Below are 24,459 nucleotides of genomic sequence, written 5' to 3'. Positions count from 1 at the left end.
CATTGTGTCATCTGCTACATGGGTCACTCCCACTGCCACCTCTGAATCTGTCATAGCCTTCCCACCTAAATCCTGTTAATCTGGGAAACACAAACCACACCAAAACATCACCACCCACAGCAAAACCAAACCCCACACAAGCACCACAAGACAAACTCCGCTTTCAAACTCCCACTCAAACTCCCCTGTTTACAGCTCTGTTTGCTAGCTCCTGTGCTGCTGCAGCTGTCTGTAGAACAGAAAGTGCCTTGTATCTGCTAGAACAAAAGGCACTAGCTACCAAAGTGAGGGAATGTCAAATGCACACCTCTTACTAGCTGCAAACAGTACAATTATTTGTGTGTGTTACAGTAGGGCCTAGGAGCCTCCAGCTACAAAATGGGAACCTAGTCCATCAGGTTGGGCAGTCAAAGGCAGTTGAAGATGAGGCTAGCCAAATCGCTTCCTTGTATACTGTTGCCCAGGAAACTTACATGCCTTAACTGCATCAGCTGGATGATCAGGGGATCTTTGACTAGGAGCCCCAGCCCACAGACCAGTTTTCAGAGTAGCAGCCGTGTTAGTCCGTATCCGCCAAAAGAACAGGAGTACTTGTGGCACCTTAGAGACTAACAAATTTATTAGAGCATAAGCTTTCGTGAGCTACAGCTACAGTTCACTTTATTGGATGCATAGAATGGAACATATAGTAATATATATATATATATATATATATATATATATATATATATATATATATATACATACAGATAAGTTGGAAATTACCCTACAAACTGTGAGCGGCTAATTAGTTAAGATGAGCTATTATCAGCAGGACCCCATCGTACTATATGCTGTACAGCCTCTGAACACTCAGTCCCTGCCCCCAAAGAACCAAAAATCAGATAGATGGATACAGACAGGCAAAAGTACAGGGAAGCAGTGACCTGAAGTAAGAGCTCTGTGTAAACTTGAAAGCTTGTTTCTTCCAACAGAAGTTGGTCCAGTAAAAATATTACTTCACCCACCTTGTCGCTCCCATTCTGGGACCAACATGGCTACAACACTGCAAACCAGGAAGCAAAGAGACAGTATTGGTCAGCATGCTAGGCTGTGGACTCTGCTCATTTTGGGGATAGGAGGGGACAAAGCACCTGGTACAGGTACTCCACCAATACCTTTGCCTGCTAATTTCTGATTGGCTAGTTTCGACCTTCTTGCTTGTGATTGGCCAGGGGAAGCTGCTGGGGCAGAAGTGGTTAGGAGGCATTTGCTACCAGCTCCCCTCCTTCTTCAGGTTTCAGAGTAGCAGCCCTGTGAGTCTGTATCCGCAAAAAGAACAGGAGTACTTGGGGCACCTTAGAGACTAACCAATTTATTGGAGCATGAGCTTTCGTGAGCTACAGCTCACTTCATGGGATCCTTCTTCAATAGTATCTCGCTATTCCACCTCTGAATGGTATCTCCCACTCTCCCTAGGGCTTCTGGGTGGTATCTCCCCTCCCCCCCCCCATCTCCTGGGATGGTCTCTCCCTTGCTGTTTGGATTGGACGCTTCCATTGCACCGTGGATTCGGAACCTGCCCGCCCAGCTCACCTCCCCATCGCGCAGAGCGAGCTGTGATTGGCTAGCGGGTCTGCGCGGTGTGCTGTGATTGGCTAATGGGCTTGGCATTGCTCCCGCCTTCCCTCCCTCCCCGAGCGACAGGCCCCGGCTGCGCCCGGCCGGAGTTTGGAGGAGGGTCGGGACCGGCTCTGTGGGGAGGCGGACGGGGTGAGTCGGGGGGGTGGGGTCCAGCTCTGAGGGGGCGATGGGCGGGGGGAGGTGCCCGAGGGTGGGGGGATGGGAGCGGGGCGGGTCCAGCTCTGAGGGGGGGATGGGAGCGGGGGGGGGTCTAGCTCTGAGGGGGGACGTGCCCGAGGGTGGGGGAATGGGAGCGGGGGGGGGTCCAGCTCTGAGGGGGGGGATGGGAGCGGGGGGGGGTCTAGCTCTGAGGGGGGACGTGCCCGAGGGTGGGGGGATGGGAGCGGGGGGGGGGTCCAGCTCTGAGGGGGGGAATGGGAGCGGGGGGGGTCTAGCTCTGAGGGGGGGAATGGGAGCGGGGGGGGTCCAGCTCTGAGGGGGGGAATGGGAGCGGGGGGGTCCAGCTCTGAGGGGGGGAATGGGAGCGGGGGGGGTCCAGCTCTGAGGGGGGGAATGGGAGCGGGGGGGGTCCAGCTCTGAGGGGGGGAATGGGAGCGGGGGGGGTCCAGCTCTGAGGGGGGGATGGGAGCGGGGGGGGTCCAGCTCTGAGGGGGGGAATGGGAGCGGGGGGGTCTAGCTCTGAGGGGGGACGTGCCCGAGGGTGGGGGGATGGGAGCGGGGGGGGTCCAGCTCTGAGGGGGGGAATGGGAGCGATGGGGGGGTCCAGCTCTGAGGGGGGGAATGGGAGCGATGGGGGTCCAGCTCTGAGGGGGGATGGGCAGGGGGACGTGCCCGAGAGTGGGGGGATGGGTGAGGGGGGGACTGGGAGCGATGGGGGGGTCTAGCTCTGAGGGGGGATGGGCGGGGGGAGGTGCCTGAGGGTGGGGGAATGGGAGGGGGAGGAAGGGGATGCTGTTGCTGGGAATGGGGTTCCAGCTGGAGTGTGTTTGAGGGGGCTCAAGCTCGGTGCGAGAGGTGGGAGGGGGTGCCGTTGCTGTGTACTTAAGGGGGGGCATTGGTGGCACGGAAGGATGGGGGTGCCCCCTGTGGGGTTTATGCCAGGGAGGGGCAGAGGCTCACGGGTACGTGTGGGATTCACTGAAGGCTATGAAGTAGTGGGAATAGTACCCAGGAGTCCTGGCTCTCAGTACCTTCCTGTAACCACCATACAGAGCTCCCCCCTTTGTGCAAATGCATAGGGGTCCCAGCCCTGCAGTCTTGTGCAGGATACAATGCATGTTTGAGGTGCTGGGCTGTACTTGGAGACCAGGGACAACAGTTAAAGCAGGAAACTGGGTGCCAGGTCTCCTGGTTATATTCCCAGTGTCATCATCAACTCCCTGTGTGACCAGGAAGTCTAGTTTGTACTCGGAGTAGCAGCCGTGTTAGTGAGCTGTAGCTCACGAAAGCTTATGCTCAAATAAAATGGTTAGTCTCTAAGGTGCTACAAGTCCTCCTTTTCTTTTTAGTTTGTACTCAGTTTCCCTATTTGGAAAATATGGGTAAAGAGACTTGGGAGCCTGGTGGGGTGAGTGGGGATTAATTGATGTATGTCTGAAGCACTTTGAATTCTGCTGATCAGAGGTTCTAATATAGAGATGGGCTGTGTGGAATCTCCAAATGCCCATGCAGAACGGGGGACAGCACCCTGTAAATTAGGCTTGGGTTTGGTTTAGGTTCTTCTCCACCCCCGCCTTTGTGAAAGATCAAAAGGTTCTGACTTAAGTTCAAGGTTTGCTGTGCAAAATCTACTGGAGATTTCCCATGTTTGCTTGTCTATTTAGTATCTTTTAGCCTGTTCCTCCCCTTACCTTTTCCTATCTAATGAAGGCAGGTGGTGAGGTTTGCAGAGGAGTGTCTGGTGCATAGTGCAGCAACGGGAACTAACATCACCCTTTTAGGTGTTTGTTTCTCCTCTGAGTGTGACGTGGGGCATGAGGGCAACACAGTGAAGACTACAAATGCTACAAAACAAAAGAAATAATCATTCCTAGTGTTGATCATCCCTCAAATGAGTTCAACAACCTCTACTGCCTGAGGAGTCGAGGAAAAACACAGCAGCCTTTCTACTACAGGTGGTAAACCACTGAATTAATTATCTCCCAAATCAAATCCCGCTCCATGGTCATTTGGGCTCCCAGAGAATGGTGGGGAATGCTTGGGTAGGTGTGCTCACTGAGGGCAACGGGTGCTGCTCCTTCCCTGTATCTGCTGTTCTAGCTCTGGCGGATCATGTTATAATCTCTTGTCAGCCAGGCTGGGGATTAGTTTTCTCTCACTGCCACAGAAAGGTACTAAGGACTGCTGGTGTTTGCAGCACTTGCAGTTTAGCCGGCGGGGGTGGGTTAGAAGGAGAAGAGGAAGAGGTTAGTAGAAGTTCAATATGCATGATTGAGCAGCCAGAGCCCAGTCACTGAATGCATAGAATTCCCTTTATGGCCATGAACAAAACCATCCATGTGTCATTTTGCCCTTCAAATTCCTGAATTGCCAGGTGGTGCTGAATTAAGCCTCATGTGAGAAGTAGGGAAGTATTGCTCTCCAATTTCAAAAGGGAAAACTGAGGTACCTTTTGTGGGGATGTATGTGAGGGGAAAGTGACTTGTCCAGCATGTTAGTGAGTTAGGCTGGAACTGGGCATCTGAACTGAGATCTCCTGAGTCCCATGTCTGTGTTTTAGCCACAAGATCAGTCAGGACATACAAACATGCACACAGTGCCCTACTTTTACTGGGCAATTTGAGAATCCTTATTTTTTATCCCATCTGATGCCTCTAGGCCCCCCACCCAGCTCTGTCATCTGGGTCACTAGTCACAAGTTCCTGGGGCAGGAAACTGCTGCCACTTTAATGGGCAGCACCATTTGTTATCTCCTTCCACTTGGCAGCAGATGGCCCCAGACCCAGCAGCTGGGGAAAGCCCCCTGAGCATTTCCAGCCATCAAATTTCCTTCTTCATCTGAATTGTGAATCTTTTTTTTTTTCCTAACAACTTTGCCCTAAAGTTCCAAATGCTCCTTAGTCATTCTGTATTTACTTAGCAAACGCTCTGCAATCTAGAAGGGAATAGCTTCACCCTCTGCTGAAAATGCAGCCACTTCTGTGGTGGAGCATAACAGTTGTTCAGCTGCTCGGTCCCTATGCCCACAAACAAAACAAGTGTCTATATAATGTCTTTATGGTATTAGCATTTCAAAAGCTGGGCAGGATAGCTGCAAACGGAACTCTAGTTCCTCCCTAAATGCAAAGACAGAACTGTGAATAGCTGTACAAGGAAGTTGTAGAGCAGATACTGGCAGTGTTATCCTGCCTGCCCCACAACTGTCGGTTGTGTGTTAGACAAATAAGTGATCTGGCAGGTGCAAAAGTTAGACATAAAGAGGTAGTAGTCCTAAATTGATTTAAGAAAAGGAGTACTTGTGGCACCTTAGAGACTAACCAATTTATTTGAGCATGAGCTTTCGTGAGCTACAGCTCACTTCATCAGATGTTTACCGTGGAAACTGCAGCAGACTTTATATACACACAGAAATCATGAAACAATACCTCCTCCCACCCCACTACCCTGAAGTTGAAACTTTAAAATAGGGGGTCAATTTATCTGGCCACTTGGGTCCTGTAAGAACTTGGCCTCCTGCATTTTTTTGTTTGTTGCTCTTTAGAATAGTTTGAATGAGTTAGTTATGGTCGGCCTGGCGATAGTAAGACAGGCATTCAGTGCTGAGTCTGAGTCTGTCTGAGCAGGAGGTCTCAGCTGGGTCCCAAGATCCCCAAACAGTGTGGTGCTAAATGTCTGTTTAGCACCAGTAAGTGAAGAACCATGTCCCAGGAAACTAGGATTTAAAATGGCCAAAGAAGGCTAAGTAAGTTCTGTCTCTGTGTGAGTGATAGACACAGTGAGACAGGAAGCGAAGAGCTGGAGGTGAAACTAGTAAGCATAAGGAAGAGGAGGAGACGGGGAAGGGAGGAAGTAGGGGAAAGATCGATGTGGGCACAGAATAGGGTATAAGGAGGATCCTGAGTGAGCTGGGCAGCTAGGGGGAGAACATGGATGTAGAGAAATTCTGCAGCATGAGCTGAATCCTCTCTTGGGGAATGCTGTTAGGAGCTGTGGGTTCTGGGCTGGGTGAGGGGGATGGTGGGTGGTAGTTCTGGAGGCATCTTTCTGCCCTGGGTGGTGCTGGGATCCATTGGACTGAGCAGGTTCCTGACATGGAGTAATCACTGACAGGCTTGGCTGAGTTCCTCTGCCATTACACCCTCTGAGGAACGCCCAGTAGCCGGTTTCTCTGCTCTGAATCAGCCTGCCAGGGTGCGCTCCACCCTCATTCCAGAACAGAGACGTTGGAGGCTCCCGGTCTGGAAGACTCCCGCCAAGGCTGCCCCTTCCTCCTCCATGTACTTGCTTCAGAGGTCAGGGCATTCCTAGCCAGCAGCACCAGGATCCTCAATCCTGCTGAGCCCCTCTGGAATCCCACTTCCCCTGGGAGTATCCTTGGAGTGTAAGGGTCAGTATGCATGTCCTGGCAGCAAGGAAAGCTCTGTGGGCCTGACATAGATTTTTCTTTGTCTGGGAGGCAATTGGGCTGGCATTTCCCTGTGGTTTGCTCTCTGCAGTACTCTGTCGTCTCTGCTCGCCAGCAGGGCCTGGGGGTTTTACTTTGTTTCCAGGTGGCAACTATGCTGATTTTTATTTTTTATTTTTAAATCATTACTCGGGGTCAGGCCCAGTGGGTGTTTTCTGCCTCCCCAGCAGCTCAGCCCTGAGGAGCAGGACTCCGGGGTTTATACTTTTCATTCTCTGCCCATACCCCACACGCACTGCAGCACTAGGAATCGTGTGAACAGCCCAGCACCACTGGAGGGGCTTTGGTATCAGAAATGCTTCTTCCCCTGTGTTGGCTAGTGGAATGGAGATGCAGGGCCACCGCTAAGCCATGAGATCACTTGATGCTTACTCATTAGACAGCTTTGTACTGAATGTGTTTTCAAAGCAGGCTAGAAATACCTATGGCTACTTCTCTCTCCATAACTTAGAGCTGTGCATGGGGGTCTGGCAGGAGCTGCCACTTGACTGCTGGCTCCCAGCAGGAGAGCACTGGTCTGGGGCTGTACAGTAGGACTTGGGGGAGGTAGGCAAGGGGCAGGGAGCTTCCAAAGCTGTCACTCCTCTTTTTTTACATTATTCTGGTTAATTTTAAAAGTGGCTAAAGCCGTGCAGATGAAACAGAATTGAAACAGGTCTTGTCATGCCACAAGTGTGATTCCCCTACCTTTCAGGCTCCCTGATCTGGGGCTGGATTGGAGCTGATGCCCTAGAGGAGGAATGCTGCGTGTCCCATTCCCTGACACCCTGTCAGCCAGCACTCCTAGGTTTTTGTTGTTGATTCCAGTGCCGATTTCCTACCATCTTTCCCCTTTGCTTCCTACAGGTCTCTCCTGTGGGTGACTGAAACTCCCTGCTGTCTGGCCACTCCACCCTCATGCCGCTCGGACTAGGCCGCCGGAAGAAGGCCCCTCCGCTGGTGGAGAATGAGGAGGCTGAACCCATTCGTGGCAGCTTGGGTGGGGTGGAGGTGGGCAGTGGTGGCAGTGTGGCAGCCCTGCAGCCCGGCCTGCCGCCGCCTCCTGCCAGCCTCCGCCCTCGACTGGTGTTCCACACTCAGCTGGCCCATGGCAGCCCCACTGGCAGGATCGAGGGCTTCACCAATGTCAAGGAGCTGTACAGCAAAATTGCAGAGGCTTTCAAGATCCCACCAGCTGAGGTAGGTGCTGAGCACCCAGGCTGCAGGGTGGGGAGCTCAAAGAGGATGCCCTGCAGCCTGGCAGTGTCTAGCCAGGCAGTGGGGTGGGCCCTCTGCGTTGGTGCCTTCTCTGGCTTCGTGGGCCAGCACCCTGTGTCAGGCTGTGCTGTGCCCTTGGCGTTTTGCAGGTCAGTGACTCTGGGCTCAGTGGCTACATGCACTCTGAGGTCTATGCCCAATTGGGTTGAGCCCAGTGGGGCTGGTGCTAGAATCCTGACATAACCTTGGGGATACGGGGCCTTCCCAGCAGAGATGCTGAGTGGGCAGTGGGGGAGACTGTGGTCCCCAGAGTTCCTTACTCTGTATCTATCTTCCCGCCTCCCAGGTGATGTTCTGCACCTTAAACACCCACAAAGTGGACATGGACAAGCTGTTGGGTGGCCAGATCGGTCTGGAGGACTTCATCTTTGCACACACGAAGGGCCAGAGGAAGGAGGTGGAGGTCTTCAAGTCCGAGGAGGCCCTGGGTCTGACCATCACTGACAATGGAGCCGGCTATGCGTTCATTAAGGTACAGATGACTGACCTCTGCTCACACCATCCTAGTGCCCAGGACGCCCTGTCACTGGCTGATTGGACTGTGGGTGGGGTGCATAGTCTGAGAGGAGGGGTGCTCCTCCCAGACGCACACTATGGTGTCTTGTCTTGCTCCTTCCCTTCCTATCTGTCTGTCCATCCCCAGAGAGCTGCAGTGTGAGCCCCCTCTGGGAGAATAGAAACCTCAGCAGCAAACCTGATCACATGGAGCTCCTAGTCCCAGAGACTCTGAGCCATGTGAACAGTCATACTGGACCAGACCGCTGGTCCATCTAGCCCAGTATCCTGTCTTCCAACTGTGGCTGGTGCCAGATGCTTCAGAGAAATACCTTCAGAGGGAACAAACAGAATGGGGCAATTTCAAGTGATCCGTCCCATCGTCCAGTCCCAGCTTCTGGCAGTCAGAGATTTAGGGACACCCAGAGCATGGGGTTGCATTCCTGACCATCTTGGCTAATAGCTATAGATGGACCTATCCTCTATGAACTGATCTAGTTCTTTTTTTGAACCCTGTATAGTTTTGGCTTTCACAGCATCCACTGGCAACAAGTTCCACAGGTTGACTGTGTGTTAACTTTGTTTTAAACAAGTTGCCTGTCAATTTCATTGAGTGACACCTAGTTCTTGTGTTATGAGAAGAGCTAAATAACACTTCCCAATTCACTTTCTCCACTGGTCATGATTTTATAGACCTCTGTCTTATCCTCCCTTAGTCGTCTCTTTTCTGAACAGTCCCAGTCTTTTTAATCTCTCCTCATATGAAAGCTCGCTATCCCCCTAAATAATTTTTGTTGCCCTTCTCTGTACCTTTCCCAATTCTAATATATCTTCTTCGAGATAGGGCAACCAGAAATGCACCCAGTATTCAAGGTGTGGACATACTGTGGATTTATATAGTTGCATTATGTTATTTCCTGTCTTATTTTCTGTCCCTTTCCTAATGGCTCCTAACATTCTTTTTAGCTTTTTTGACTGCCGCTGCACATTGAGCAGATGTTTTCAGAGAACTATCCACGATGACGCCAAGATCTTTCTTGCGTGGTAACGGCTAATTTAGACCCCATCATTTTGTATGTATAGTTGGAATTATGTTTTGCAATGTGCATTACTTTGCATTTATCAACATTGAATTTCATCTGCCATTTTATTACCCAATCACCCAGTTTTGTGAGATCCCTTTGTAACTCTTTGCAATCAGCTTTGGACTTTACTCAAGATAGTTATTTTGTATCATCTGCAAATTTTGCCACCTCACTGGTCAATCCTTTTTCCAGATCATTTATGAATGTTGAACGGTACAAATCCTTAGGTAAATAGCAGGGTCCCCCTTCTCCATTGTGAAAAATGACCATTTATTTCTACCCTTTGTTTCCTGTCTTTTAACCAGTTAATGATCCATGAGAGGACCTTCCCTGTTATCTCATGGCTACTTACTTTGCTTAAGAACCCTTGTCGAAGGCTTTCTAAAAGACCAACTGTACTATATCAACTGGATCACTGTGGTTCACATGCTTATTGACCGCCTCAAAGAATTCTGATAGAATGGCGAGGCATGATTTTCCTTTACAAAAGCCACGTTGACTGTTCCCTCACATATCGTGTTCATCTGTGTGTCTGATCATTCTTTTCTTTACCCTGTTTTCGACCAGTTTGCCTGGTGGTAAAGTCAGGCTTACTGGCCTGTAATTGCTAGGATCATCGCTGAAGCTTTTTAAAAAAAAATTGATGTCTCATTAGCTGTCCTCCAAATATCTGGTCCAGAGACTGATTTAAGTGGCAGGTTATATACCGCAGTTAGTTAGTTCTGCCATTTCCTATCTGAGTTCCTTTTAGAGCTCCTCAATGAACCCCATCTGGTCCTGGTGACTTACTGCTGTTTGGTTTATTTATTTGTTCCAATAGCTCTTCTATTGACAGCTCCGTCTGGAACAGCTCCTCAGATGTGTCTCCTAAAAAGAATGGTTCAGGAGTGGGAATCTCCCTGATCTTCTCTGCAGTGAAGACTGGTGCAAAGAATTCATTTAGCTTCTCTGCAATGGCTTTGTCGTCTCTGACTGCTCCTTTAGCACCTTGATCGTCCAGTGGCCCCACTGATTGTTTGGCAGGCTTCCTGCTTCTGCTGTACTTAAAACAATTTTTACTGTTAGTTTTTGTGTCTTTTGCTAGTTGCTCTTCAAATTCATTTTTGGCCTGCTTAATTATACTTTTACACTGGACTTGATAGTTTTTCTTTCTGTTTTCTTCAGTAGGATTTAACTTCCAATTTTTAAAGGATGCTTTTGGCCCCCAACCGCCTCTTTTTACTCAGCTTACAGCTCTTCCTGCTTCCCGTCCCCTGCTCTGACCCAAACCTCATTTGGAGTCATTCTCTGAAGGAGCTAGGGAATCAGTGCACCCATCCCCTCCTAACCTGAGGCTGCCCCAGTCCTTTCTCCTGCCTTGTCACTTTCTCACATGCTCTGTGTCCCAGATGGTTTTCCCAGGTGCTAGGAGCTGCAGCAGTTCCCTCAGAGGCGAAGAGACCCCTTTGTGCCCCCCTAGCACAGTGATAGTGACATCCCTGATCAGACTCTAAACCTCCAAGTAAATGAGAGAGGCCCAAACTAGTGGATCCGATGGAAAGAATAGAGCCCTGCCAACAGAGCAAGCTTGTGGCATTAGAGCACAAATCCTCTCTGGAATCTTACAAAAGATCCCCTGGTACTGTGGTGCATTCGCTAATTCTCAGCTAATGCCCTTCCCTCAGAAGCTTCAATTCCAGAGTCTAAATCACTGCGGTGGTGCAGTATGGCTGTTAAGCAGCTACCATGTTCCACCCAATAGTTGGCTGCATTACAGCAGTGGCTGAAGTGGCTCGTTTATAGAGACAGTCTCAAGTGCTCTGGGTAGAGGTACAAGGGAGCCTAATTAAATATTATTGAGTTAATACACAAGATGTGTAGACTCTGCAGCAACTCCAGCTGTTAAAACCAGGACTGTCCATCATCATGCCTCCTGATGCCATGGTCTTTTGTCTCATGGTGCCATTTGGTTAGTGGGAGGCATTGGGTTTCTAGGCCCTTGTGAAAGGATGTATGATTCCTAGATTCCAAGGCCAGAAGGGAGCACTGTGATCTAGTCTGTCCTCCTGTAAAACACTGCCCAGAGAACTGCCCCGAAATAATCCCCAGAGCAGATCTTTCGAAGAACCGTCCAGTATCGACTTAAAAATGTTCAGTGATGGAGAATCCACCAGGATCCTTAGTAAATTGTTCCTACGGTTAAATGCCCTCACTGTTAAAAATTTAACCTTTATTTCCGGTCTGAATTTGTCTAGCTTCAACTTCCAGCTGTTGGGTCATGTTAGACCTTTCACTGCTACACTGTCCATGATCAAATTATTTGTCCACACGTAGGTAATTTACAGACTGTAATTGAGTCACCCATTAAGTGTATCTTTGTTAAGCAAATAGATTGAGCTCCTTGAGTCTGTCGCTATAAGGCAGGTTTTCTAATCCTCTAATCCTTGTTGCGGCCCTTCCCTGACCCCTCTCCAATTTTTCAACATCCTTCTTGAATTGTGGAGATGGACCCAGGATTCCAACGGGGGTCACACCAGTGCTAAATACAGAGGTAAAATAACCTCTCTGGTGCTCCTCAGGATTCCCTTGTTTATGCACTGCAGGATGGCATTAACCCTTTTGGCCACAATTTTGCACTGGGTGATCATGTTTGGTTAATTATCCACCTTGACCCCCAAATCTTTTCAGAGTCACTGTTTCCTAGGATAGAGCCCCCTGTTGTGTAAGTATGGCCTGCATTTTTTGTTGTTGTTGTTCCTAGATGTATACATTGAGACACATTAAAACACACAGTGCTTGCTTGAGCCCAGTTTACCAAACGATCCAGATCACTCTGTTCTAATGACCTCTCCTCTTCGTTATTTGCCATTCCCCATTTTTTTTGTGTCCTCTGCAAACTTTGTCAGTGATGATTTTGTTTTCTTCCAGGTCACTAATAAAAATGTTAAACAATATAGGGGCAAGAACTGATCCCTGTGCGACAAACTAGGAACGCACCTGTTTGATGATGATTCCCCATTTACGCTTACTTTTTGAGACCTATCAATTAGCCAGCTTTTAGTCCATTTAAAGTGTGCCATATTAATTTTGTAATTCTAGTTTTTAAATCAAAATGGCATGCGGTACCAAGTCAAATACCTTAGACATCTCAGTATATTATGTCAACACTATTACCTTTATCAACCAACTTGTAATCTCATTTAAAAAACAAATCAAGATAGTTTGACAGGATCTATTTTCCATAAACCCATGTTGATTGGTATTAATTATATTGTCCTCCTTTAATTCTTTATTAAGCAAATCCCATATCAACTGCTTCATTATCATGCCTGTGATTGATGTCCGACTGACGGGCATATAACTACCCATGTCACCCTTTACCCAGTCTTCTGAAATTTTCCCAGTCTTCCAAGACCAATTGAAAATCAACATTAACAGTTCAGCGAGCTTCTCAATAGCTCTATTAAAACTCTTGGTTGCAAGTTATCTGGACCTGCTGATATTAAAATGTCCGACTTTAGTAGCTGCTGTTTTAACATTCCCCTGAGATACTAGTGCAGTGGAAACAGTGTTAACCTAGGATATTAATACATCATTATTTTTTCCACAAATACAGAACATAAATATTTGTTCTCTTCTGCCTTTTCTGTTTTACTATTGATAAAAAGAAAAGGAGTACTTGTGGCACCTTAGAGACTAACCAATTTATTAAGCTCACGAAAGCTTAGGCTCAAATAAATTGGTTAGTCTCTAAGGTGCCACAAGTACTCCTTTTCTTTTTGCGAATACAGACTAAGACAGCCGTTACTCTGAAACCTTTACTATTGATGATTCTCTCATTTCCATCTAGTAATAGACCAGTATTGTTAGCATTATTTTTGTTCCTAATATACTAAAAAAACCTCCTCCTTATTGTCCTTAACTCTGCTGGTGATAGATTCTCCTTGACTCTTTGCTTCCATTTTCAATTTTCTACAGTTCCTAACTTCTGACTTATATTCCCTTTCTTTTCTCCTTTCTTCCATTTGTTACATTTCTTTATTTTTTATAGCTGTCTTCACTTCCCCACTAAACCAGGTCATTTTGTAACCAATACTATCTTCTTCCTCAGTTGTGGCTTTATGGCCATCGCGTAATGTTCTTAAACCCAGTCTTCCTCTCAGCTGATGTGGCTCATAATTGTTTTCAGCTTTGGGAAACTGGCCCTTCTAAAGCACCGAGTATTTATATCACTGGTCTGGATTTCATTCTGTTTGTATTTTATAAATGTGATCAAATCATGAGCCCTTGTACATAAGTCACTATTAATGTGCTAAGGAAGGTCCAAGCTTGTCCTTGTGCGTGAGACTAGCTACAAAGGGAAGACCCTGTGGCCTGATGGGAGCCAGGGTTCCTGGTTCTGTTCCCTGCTCTGCTGCTGACTCGCTCTGTGACCCTGGAGATGTCTCTGTGCTTCAGTCTCAATTGACTTGTTTTACGGGGTTCTGGGCAGCTTTGCTGAATACAAAGGGCTGTGCGCACCCCTGTGCTGAACGGCAGTACAGCAGAGAAAGTGCTGCTGTTCACGCTCTCTTGTCCGAGTACATCTTGCCCTCCTGGAAGCTGCGGGGAGAAAACTGCCCCAGGACCCGCCATCTGTGCTGTGAGCCAACCAGCCTGTCTCTTGCTTGTAGAGGATCAAGGAAGGGAGCGTCATAGATCGGATCCAGGTCATCAATGTGGGCGACATGATCGAGTCCATCAACGGGCAGAGCCTCATCGGCTGCCGGCACTACGAGGTTGCCAAGATGCTCAAGGACCTGCCCAAAGGCCGCACCTTCACGCTGAAGCTTACAGAGCCCCGGAAGGCATTCGGTGAGTGAGCCCCACAGACTGCGCTGGGCAGATGAGGCGGGGTGGCCACTGGCAGGCTCAGGACAGTTGGAGCATGAGGCCTGTAACAAGTTGGTTCCACCCGACATGTGTAAAATGAACACGGTAGGTCTCAGTCCAGGTCCTAGTAGGGCAGGTGTCCCTGGCTCATGGCTAAGTAACTGGCTCCCCTTGTTGGCAGCCAAAGCAGAAAGGACCAAGCACGCCACAGAGAATGAGCTCCCCCATCTCTCCAGACGGGCTCGTTCCTGTGCGGGGGGGAGGCCTGGCAGCAGGGGGTGGTATGTTTGCCATTGACCCTGCTGAGACCTTCAGCCTCCAAGGCAATTAGTCCAGCACAGAACGCACTGGGCTTTGTTTTGCACGTTCTGTCCTTCCTCCTTCAGTGAGGAGTCGCGTTGGGTGCTTATCTGGGAGCACCTTTCATCATAGCCCAAAGGCCCAAGCCCTGCTGGCTGTTGTGGGCACTAAGGGCCGTTACCTTCTGTCCTACTCGGCCATTAAATGGGAGATGGGGAGGGGCTTTGCGTCAGGGTTTTCCAATCTTTGGGTTGCCGGAATGTTTCAGAGGGCCGCACGGTGGCTCTGGTCCCATGGCTCTGGCTGGGCTTGCCTCCCTCGAGCTGCTGTTGCTGCTGCAAGGTGAGTGCAAGGTGGGCTCTGCAACCTCCTTCAGGGCCACCCCAGCCAATGTGCTGGGTCACAACAGGCCCATCGACATTTACAAATGGGTCCTGAGCCAAAAAAGGGTGAGACCTGCTGCTTGAGGTTTGAGTGACGTGTCCTGTGGTGTGGTGGCCAGCAGGTGGCATTGTAACCTCACTGCAGCTCCTAGCCATATGGCCTGTGCACAGGGTTGGTTGAGAGGTGGGTCAGTTCTGTTGCTTAATTTCAGGGTAGGGCTTCACCAGCCACGTTACTGCAGGGAACCCTTCCTCGTATTGCTAGAGGGAAAAGGAGGCTTCTGCCATGCAAGGCAGATGGGATCTGGAGATTCCTGTAGCTACTGAGCCTGCACGTGGGCCTTCAGGCAGCCAGCCTATAAAGCTGACCCCTTTCTGCTTGGACTTGGGGGTAGGTGGCCCTGCCAGGGTATCTGTGAATGACCCTCTGTGTACTCAGTGATGAGAGGAGGCTGCTCACAGGACAAGTGGGAGGGGCTGACTCTGCCTTGCAGATCTGCACCCTCTTTCTCTTCACTCCCTCCGCACTCCCCCCACCCTCCATCTCTATGGTGGCCTGAGGAAAGGAGTCTCTACTCACTGTCCTAAATTTCACTAAGCAAACAGGCCTGTTTCAACCCCAGCAGCTGGCAAGGTGAAGGCTCTCTCCCTACTTATCCCTCAAAGCACAGGGCTTTGAGTGAAGCCTGGGGGAAAGCTAGGTCCCCAGGATGGTGCTGAAGGCCAAGGGGAGACAACTTGATTCCGGGCTGGACTGTTCCAGCCCCTGTGTGTGTTATCCAGTGCTGGCCTTGTCAGTAGCTCCCAAACGTACCCCAGGGACGGGGATTCCAGCCCTGTCAGCTCTGTTCCGGGCAGACTCCCTCTGATCACAGTGCGACCTCACCCTCTGTCTGTGCCGCCTTCTCCAAGAGTCCTTGAATCCGGATTCCTCGGCTGTTGGTAGCACCTTCAGACTGAGGCTCTCCAGGTGCTCTTCAAATGCTGCACAAAGCCCCGGGCTGGGTCATTGTTGCTACCCTCACGTTGTCCCAGATCACACCGAGGCAGTGTGGAAGTAGAACCCAGGAGTCCTGGTTTGCCAACCTTAACCACTAGGCGGCGCTCCCTCCCTGAGCAAGGGATAGAACCCAGGAGTCCTAGCTCCCAGTCACATCACTTTCCCTGCTGCTGGTGTCTCAGTTCATTCATCCACGAGGTCAGCCTGCCACTACGAATTCCTTCCTCCTTGAGTGACTCACTCTGATCTGGGAAGGAAGATCATTTTCCACTTTATTTCCTCCTTGGCTTATACTTCTCAGCCCACACACACGTCCCTGGTTTCTGGAATCTGGCAACTTTCTTCTCCCCTCCTTCCACCGGGTACCAGCTGCATCTGTTCATCTCTGGCACTTCGGGAGCCCTCACGCCAGCATCCGTGCCCCTGCTCATTCCCTGCAGTTCCTTCCATGGTAGTTAGTGACAGCTCCGTGGCACCGGCTGTGCGCGCGAACGTTAGGCTCTCTGCTCCTCTGCTCGGCTCTCTGCTCCTCTGCTCGGCTGTGCTGGAGAGAGACCGGGTGCCGATGCTCGCTGGCTCTGCTTTGGCGAAGCAAACGTGAGAAAGCTAAGCTCGGTCCTGCCAGCCCTGTGCTCTGCTGCCTGGATCCACAACTCACTGGCGGTGCAATCCAGCCTCATCACCTGCCCTGCCTTCCAGTGCGCACGGGACCCTCTGGACGAGGCATGAGGGAAGAAAAGCTCCATGCTGTTGTCTCAAAATGCCGGCAGCTAGAGCGCAGGGAGAGCGCCGTTAGCTGCCAAGAGTAGACTGGCTTTTCACCTCTGGAGCTGCCAGAGGGAGACACAACTTGGGAGGACCGGGGCAGATCTGATAGCATTCAGCAGAGGGCAGCAGTGGGTGCACCCCAACATGGGTGTTACAACCTGTTTGCAGGTCATGCTTGATTCTAGGAGAGGGTGGGGATGTTCTGCGTTCCATCAGGCTGGCCTGAGGGACCGTGCGGCGTCCGTTACAGGTCTTTCTCCCGGAGGTGGCCTCCTGGGTGTACCCTTCTACCCCTGCTGTATCCCCCTTACTGCTCTTGGCAGCTGTTTTCTGCTGCAGGGCCCTGGCCCAGCTCGCGGGCTCTTGCCGAGGACCCAGATCACCAGCTCCTTGCACAAACGCACAAGCAGCCTCTTGTCCTCTGATCGAAGCAGGGAGGTGGGAAACTGGTTCATCCTATGCTGGCCCTGTTCAGTTCCCACCTCCTGTTGAAACCCACTGGAGAGGCATCTGTCCGCTGGGCTCTGTGCCAGCCCTGGATCACAGGACTGGAGGGAACGCTGTGAGAGCTGCTGATAGGGAAAGTGCTGGCCTCTGGGGAAGAGCTCTAGGCCAGCTCACTTCATTTGTTCCCCTCTATGGGCAACCTGGAGCAGCCTCTTCTTTTAACCTCTCTCGCTGGCTATTTCTAGCTTGCCGGACTAAGTGGCTGTTATCCCCCATTGAGAGTGCTCAGGACCTTCCCCGTGATCTGGGCAGGGGCCAGACCCCTGCCCCGGCTGGGGAGATGCTGATCACAGAATTCTCTCAATGCTCTTGAGTAAGACTAACGTACAGGCAGCATGGTTGTGCCCACACCCCTCCATCCTCTTTGCAGCACCTCCTACCTTCTCCCTGCACATATCCCTGCCGCTACCCTCAGCACACCCCCCACAGACCCCCTGCTTCTCCAGCCCTGGGCTTCCCCCCACATACAGCCTTGCAGGTCCCCCTCAGCCCCCACCCACAGACCCCCTGCTTCTCCAGCCCTGCAGGTGCCCCTCAGCCCTGGGCTCCCCCCACACACAGCCCTGCTGGTGCACCTCAACATCCTCACACAGAGCTCTGCCAGTACCCCTTGACCCAGCCCCCCTGCTTCTCCAGCCCTGGCCCCCTCCCCCCGCAGCTCTCCAATGCCCTTGCTATTCCAGTCTTGCACTTATTAGACTATGTTGGTCATGTGACCTTCTGCGGCTCCTCTGGTCTCCACGCTTTGCCAGCGCCGGAGTCTTGGCGCAGACATGCCCTGCTCTCCCCTCCCATGCAGGCCCTGTGCCCTGTCCTGCCCGCTGCTGTGCTGTGGCATGACTGGAAAGGCTGTTCTTTCTCTTGGCTGTGAGCTCTAGGGCAGAGGCCAGAACCCCAGCCTCCCCATGTGAGGCAAACTACTCCTCCCTGTCTGAAAGGAGCCAAGCTTTCCTGGAAAGGCAGGGGAGTGTCTCTGCATTCCCAGTTTAACACAGCCACCCCCTCCCAGCTTTGGGGGAAGTGGGGGGATGACAGGAAGCCTCAAATACCAGTGCCAGGAACACCTGGAGCTCCATCCCCACTACGAGCCAAGCCCATGTTCCCGTTAGCAGAGGCAGAACAACTGGGCTCCTGTGCTGGGGCCAGGCTGGTCTTGCTCAGTGCTGTTCCCTGCCCTGTGAGGGCTCTAGCAGGGGGGCTGAGGCAGGCTGACCTGGGGGCCAGTGACCCCTCTTCCCATGGCTTCTGGATCAGTGATTCTCTCTGTATGTTGGGGGGGAATAGGTGCAGGGGTGAAAGTGGGCCAGTACGGTGTACCGGTAAGAAGTGGCCGCCGGTACCAGCCCATACGCAGCCCATGTTAAAGCGCTGAATAGATGGAGCGTGGGGTATGAACAGCGCCCGCCTATGATAGCCCTAAAAGGGAAAAATCCTCCCTGTCTTTTGGCCCAGAACAATCTCAAACCAAGATCTATTGACACAGTGCAGCCAAGAGGATCTGAGCACCATCATTGCCAGGAGGTGTTGGAGATGGATTGGGCTTCGGACAGAAACTGATTCCATCACCAGAGTAGCAATAAGATGGACACCTGAAGGCAAGCGAAAAGGAGGCCGCCCGAAAACAACCTGGCGAAGAGCTGCGGAAGCCGAGCTGAAAAACCTGGGGCAGAGCTGGGGAACCACTGAAAGACTTGCCAGAAGCAGGCAGGAGTGGAGGAGCTTGGTCACTGCCATACACGCCCGAGGCAGAATAGGAACGTGGTGGTGATGATGATGATGGCCCCTCCCTGTCACCCTGTCCTCCGGGTGTACAGTAGCCAGGCGTCCCGGGGTCTTAATGGCATTCAGCATCCACCCAGCAGAACAGGGGCTGCTCAGTGCCCGGGGCTGCAGGGACAGTAGCTGTGTGGACACCCAAGGGCTTATGCCGGCTCTGGGCCAATCGCTTTTTACATCATCTCTGGTCCTAGTGTAGATGGGGGCCAGAGGTCTCTTGGTTTGTGATCTCCTAGGAGTCTGCCTGCACGGCCCACACTTGGCCGGGGCACAGAGCAGCCTGCGCGGCAGTGTCTGGCCCCGACCTTTCCCCACAGGTGGTGGGTTGGCTCTCAGGGCTTTGGCCTGGCGTCTGTTTATGAGGCACACACGCGGCAGGGTGGGGTGCCAGCCCGGCACGCCATCCTCTGATTGCGGCTCTAGCCCGGACACGTTGATGTGGCTGGAGGATATTTGAGTCTGAGTCCAGGGCCTTTCCCTCTCCCGTAGCCCATGCTGTGCTAACCACGCTGGGAGTGGGCGGGGTGTCATGGCTCCTCCAGCCCAGCAGCTGCCAGGCTGTGGTGGCCGCTGCTGCTCCAAGGAGTTCTCCGTGGAACGGGAAGCAGCGTTTTCCATAAGAGACAGACGCTCGTGTGTGCTTGGAGGGGCAGGGAGCAGCTGCTAGGGCCAGCGCCAGAGAGCCGGGAAACAGGTGCACGAGGACTGTAAATAACCAAGCAGTGCATGCCCCCATGAAACTCCTGTGCCCCAATGCACCAGGCAGAGCAGTTCTAGCTGCCTTACAAACAGTCGGGGGAACCCGTACCCCCTCGTGTCCCTGGTGCTAAGGCATCCACGCCCCATGCTGCAGGGCCATGGGATCTGCTCTTGGAGGCAGAGTCCTAGGAGGAGTTGCATATGGCCTCCAGGCTGTACCTCGCCTTCCTGAGAGACTTGTGACCCTTGGACACGTCCACAGTGTCTGCTTCCCTCCTCTCAAAAATCACCCCAAAGGGGGTTCTAGCTCTCATGTGACCCAGGCAGTGACTGCTGGCTGACTCTGCTGACAGCCTGAGACTATGGCTGACCGGGTGCAGGCGAGTACTCGCTCCTCAGTCCAGTCTCCCGGTGGTGTCGTCTGCAACCTCCATTCTGTCTCAGCTCCAACTTTCTGTGGTGGAGGCAGGGTGGGAATTGGGAGCTGGGGCAGGGGGAAGAAGAGGGAGAGAAGCCGAGAGCGGAGGATGGGGACAGGAGAGAAGCACAGGGCAGAGAGCAGTGGCCTAAAGAGCGGAGCATTTATTGCCATGTTCGGTGAGAAAGCACTGAATATACAATCCCCAACAGTGCAGTTGCCACAGAGGCCAGACCGTCCCCGTCTCTCCCAGAGGGAAATCTGTAGATCAAGGGAAGAAGTGACTTCAAAATGAACGCCCTGGGCCAGAACTGAACGTGGCATTCTGTCTTCCACATCGAATGAGCGATACATCAGCCCCTAGAGCAGGGGTGCATCTGCCTCAGTTTGCTCCCCTCGCTTGGCATGGGAGGGTGAATAACCAGCTCCCCCCCCCCCCCCGCCCCTTGCGTCCTGGCAGCATGGCACCCACAGAGTCATCTGGGCTCCAATCTGCTGCAGAAATTTTTTTTTTTTAAATGGGGCATGGGGGAGGGGCAAACCAAAGTCTCTTGCGGGGGGTTTCTTCACAGCCACAGCTGTCGAGCCTACCCGATAGCAAGGACATCTGCCGGAGTCTGCAGGCAGCCTGACGCGGGAGCTCGTTCCTCGCAGACGTTTATCGAGGACGCTAACAGTTACCAGTCTCGCTGCTGCTCGCTTTGGCAGACTCATCGGGCTGTCCTCCTCCCGGGCCGTGGGCCACAGCAGCAGAGAACTGGGTAGCGGGAGCTAGCCTTTGCTGAGGTTTGGACTGAGGAGTTCAGGCCTTCCCCTGCTCCTCATTTAATGTCCTCTCTGCCCCTGCGCGAAGGGCGTGGGGAGGTGGAAAAGTGGCAAAGCACCAGTAGCCTCCAAAAGCTTTGCCCGGGCAGGTCACGAGGAGCGTGAGGGCAGCATGACATAGAATTTAATGCAGAAATAAATAGGGGCTCCTACAGCAGTGTGTACAGCCTGCTGTATTGGGCTGGGGCAGTGAGGTGGGGGGAGCCATGTTGCTGCACGTGTCCCCATCTTCCTTTTCCCCAAGCTGCCATCCCTCACCCTCTGGCTCAGCACATCCAGGGCCTCTCATCCCATTTGTGAAGGACAAACGGCAAGTGAAGCAGCCTCTGAAGAGCCTAGGACTAGAAGGGACCTCCTGCACCGTGTGAGTGGAGCCCCTCTTGGATAATTCTTGTCCCGCGCCTGCCCCAGCATCCATGCTCCACACACAGGATCTCTGCTCCCATGGCCGGCACCCCGGCTGCATGGCGTTTGCCCTCCGCCTCCAGACAGCTCTAACAAGCAAGAAAGCGGGGGCCCTCAGACCCCCTCCCCCCCGCACTTGGGGGCACCTCTTTGGCACAGCAGCTGGGCTTTGGGAATGTCATTGAGGGGCAGAGAGGAGACCATGGCTAGCAGGAAGCAATGGATCCAGGGGGCTGGTAGGAAAAGGAGCACAGCAGACTACTCTCCTGTGCCCCTTCTGGCAGGGACTGAGCAACACACAGCCCGGTGCCTAGGCATTTATACCATATTCCTGCTGCCATCTGTGTCCAGCGTGGGCGTTTTAGGGAATGGGCTCAGGGGACCCTTCCCCTGTATGTCAGAAGCAGGAAAGTGGTTGATCTGATGACATCTTCCCAGATTATTTTTACTTCGTGGGACTGTGGGAAACATCAGTGGGGCTGGATCTCCCCAGCACGCAGTAAAGACTGGCTGGAGAGGCGCATCACAAGCTGTTAACCCTTTGGCAGCCTGCAGGTCCCCTCGGCCCTGGCAGCTGCTGTTCTAACTGGCCTGAATAGAGAGTCTCTTTTAGAAACACAACAGCTGGGTTGGTTGCCCCATGAGGGTTTTAATAGGATGATGCTGAAGCAGCTCGGTCCCTTGTGGGGAGAGGAAACGGAGTGACCAGTGCCGTGTATCAGCTCAAGGGGACAGGGCTGTCCGGGGGCAATGTTGGCTGCTCCGGAAGTGCATTGGGACAGAGGTCCCTGCAGGCGTGGGAGCTGCTGCAGGATGCACCACGGCTTCCCTGGGGATTCCAGGCTGCCCAAGGGCAGGAAGAAACCGATCACATACTGGAGGAAAGAGGAGCTTGTGGGATCCCACACTGCTGCTGGCAAGAACTAGACCCACCCAGGAGACAGACAGGCCTGGAGTGGAAGGCCTGGGGGTTCCATGAGGCTTGCACTGTGGCTTCTTGTCCCCATGCCTCGGTTTCCTATCTGTGAAGCAGGGATCCCAGCCCCCTGCGAAGCAAGAGCACATCCCTCTGCTGTGGAGTATGGAGACCTGACCCTCCAAGGGCTGCGCTGCCTTGTCGAACGGAGGTTCTCGCACTGCGCCCATTGCCTTGCCGTGACTGCCAGGGGTCCCTTCTCTCCCCCACCCCCGCGCATCCCTGGTCCCACATGCTGATCTCAATGTGCCTCTGCCATCCCGTGTTGTCAAACTGACGCAGTTGAGTCTTGTGGGTCTGAGCCCCTCTCTGTGGGACCCAGCAGGGCAGATGGGGGGAGGGGAAGGCAGTTCTGCAGCTTCCTGGGGTGGATGTTACTGCAAACAGCCTGAATCCCAACCTGCAGCATCTTCTCCCAGCCCCTGGCCATCCCGGCCCTGGGCTCCCCTCCACCAGCTCCACTTGTGCCCCTCAATCCCAGTCCCCAGCTGTCCCGGCCCTGGGCTCCCCACACGCTCTGAGTTGGGACTGAGGCATCAGCCCAACGCACACTACCCCAACCCTGGCTGCCTCCCAAGCACACCCTGCCTGTTGTGCCCAGGTGGTGGTGTCTGATACCTGGCCCCACTTCCTGCTGGAGGGTGGCTGCCCATTTGGCTGCACCGGTGCCTCGGGCTGGGCTAGGATTCTGGGCTGCGAGGCCAGCGGGCTGACTGCCCCCCCCCCACCTCCGGCGTGGTCTCATGGGGTCGTCTCCTTGCTGTGTTTCAGATATGATCAGCCAGCGGGCTGCAGGAGGCAAGCACAACAGTAGCTCCCAGCTGGGCACTGGCAGAGGGACCCTACGGCTGCGGGCCAAAGGGCCTGCCACCGTGGAGGAGCAGGTAGGTATCAGCCCCTGGGAGCTTCCCCTGACAGCCCTTTGGAGCCTTTCAGTGTTCGCTTGGGCCCTGCCCTCTGCCCAGAGGGAACTGCGGGCGGGGAGCCAGAGCAGAATGAGAGGGGAGCTGAGGTCCCAGCTGTCCCAAGAGCGGGGAGGGGACAGGTCCTCCATGTGGGGCTGCTCCCCCCACTACAATCCTTGCACTGCACCTGCTTCCCAGTCTTCTCCCACAGCCCTGTCGATGCCCCTCAATCCTGACCTGCAGCCCCCTGCTGTCCCAACCCTGGGCTCCCCCACAGCCCTGCCGATGCCCCTCAATCCCGACACGTAGCCCACTGCTATCCCAGCCCTGGCCCCCAACACCCACACCCCTCTGCCCAAGAATGGGCGGGGTTGGAAGAGGCTTTAGAGGGCCCCTCTTTTCCCATGGGTTCTGGGTTGGGGGGGGGGAGCTATATTTTTGCCTCGGTCTCCTGCTCAGCAGCTCTCCTGCCCCCCCAGCTGTCTGCGTTTGAGGAGAGGGCTATTGAGAAGGTGGACGACCTGCTGGAGAGCTACATGGGCATCCGCGACACAGAGCTGGGTGAGTCTTCTGCCAAGCAGCCCCCAAGTCACCCTGGGGCTGAGTGCCCAAAGCATCGGGGTGTTGGGGAAAGGGCTGCGTCACGGTCCGCCGGTATGGGAATCCTTCCTGGGCAGCTTGGGAGAGGCCCAGGCTGGAGTAGCTAGTAGCACCCCCCACAGCCAGTGCTCCTCCCCTGCTCCCTCCAGCGCCCCTGCCTGGAGGGGCTGGGACTGGAGGAGCTGGACACTCCCCAGCAGTTAAGAGCCAGCTCTGCTGTTAGTGGCCCAGAGGCCTGCATCCCTCCTGTGCAGCATTGAGCGTGAGGAGAGACGTCTCCCCTCTCTGAGAGGTGAGCAGGGCTCTCCCGGGGGCACAGAGCAGCATTTCGGGGGTTACTGTGGAAGTGGCAGTGACAGCAGGCTTGTCAGTGTGTTCTGGGAAGCTGGGCTGGGCACAGGGAGAGCTAATCAGCCCTTCAGGCTCTGCAGGCTGGTGGCTCGCAGGGCTCCCAGCTGCCGTGCCTCCTCGGCCGCTCCTGTCAGCCAGGGCTGCGGGCAAGAGCAGTGCGTTGGCGCAGGGGGTCTAGCGCTCCTGGCAAGGGCGTGGCAGTGCTCTCGGGATGCACGCAGCGTTGGCACTGTTGGTGTCAGCGGTGGGATAGCACTAGGGCTGGCATGTCCTGCCACAGGTAACGTTGTGGCAATGACTGCTCCTCGTTACCCTCCCTCCCCCGTCTCTGCTCTCTGTAGCTGCCACCATGGTAGAGCTGGGGAAGGACAAGCAGAACCCCGACGAGTTCGCTGAGGCACTGGATGAGCGGCTGGGTGACTTTGCCTTCCCCGACGAGTTCGTCTTTGACGTGTGGGGCGCCATCGGGGATGCCAAGGTTGGGCGCTACTAGGACTCTGCTGTTGCCCATGCTGGATCTGCTGTGCCCTTGGGCTGGGCGAGGGAGGGCTGGGCCGCTGCCCTCGTGTGGACCAGGGGGTAGGGGTTACACCACGGGCCCGGCTCCAGCA

General features: G+C 53.4%; 1 protein-coding gene across 4 annotated transcripts in view; it reads left to right on the top strand.

Annotated features, from left to right (window-relative positions):
• The first annotated feature begins 1,646 nt into the window (after positions 1-1,646).
• GIPC1 (GIPC PDZ domain containing family member 1) overlaps positions 1,647-24,459 on the top strand; it is a 43,357-nt gene continuing 20,544 nt past the window's right edge. For 3 of the 4 annotated variants that reach the window (XM_073318310.2, XM_073318309.2, XM_073318306.2), the window contains exons 1-7: positions 1,647-1,752; positions 7,094-7,426; positions 7,791-7,976; positions 13,737-13,917; positions 22,764-22,876; positions 23,377-23,458; positions 24,190-24,326. In XM_073318310.2, coding sequence (XP_073174411.1) covers positions 7,145-7,426; positions 7,791-7,976; positions 13,737-13,917; positions 22,764-22,876; positions 23,377-23,458; positions 24,190-24,326 — 981 coding nt within the window. In that variant the 5' untranslated portion in view covers positions 1,647-1,752; positions 7,094-7,144. Of the gene's footprint in view, positions 1,753-3,563; positions 3,738-7,093; positions 7,427-7,790; positions 7,977-13,736; positions 13,918-22,763; positions 22,877-23,376; positions 23,459-24,189; positions 24,327-24,459 lie in introns of all 4 variants that reach the window. The other variant, XM_073318308.2, reaches the window with a different exon arrangement.

The sequence above is a fragment of the Lepidochelys kempii genome, chromosome 20 (assembly GCF_965140285.1).
Source record: "Lepidochelys kempii isolate rLepKem1 chromosome 20, rLepKem1.hap1, whole genome shotgun sequence".
Taxonomy (NCBI): domain Eukaryota; kingdom Metazoa; phylum Chordata; order Testudines; family Cheloniidae; genus Lepidochelys; species Lepidochelys kempii.
The sequence above is the reverse complement of the archived record's forward strand: the minus strand, read 5'-3'. Positions and strand labels throughout refer to the sequence as shown.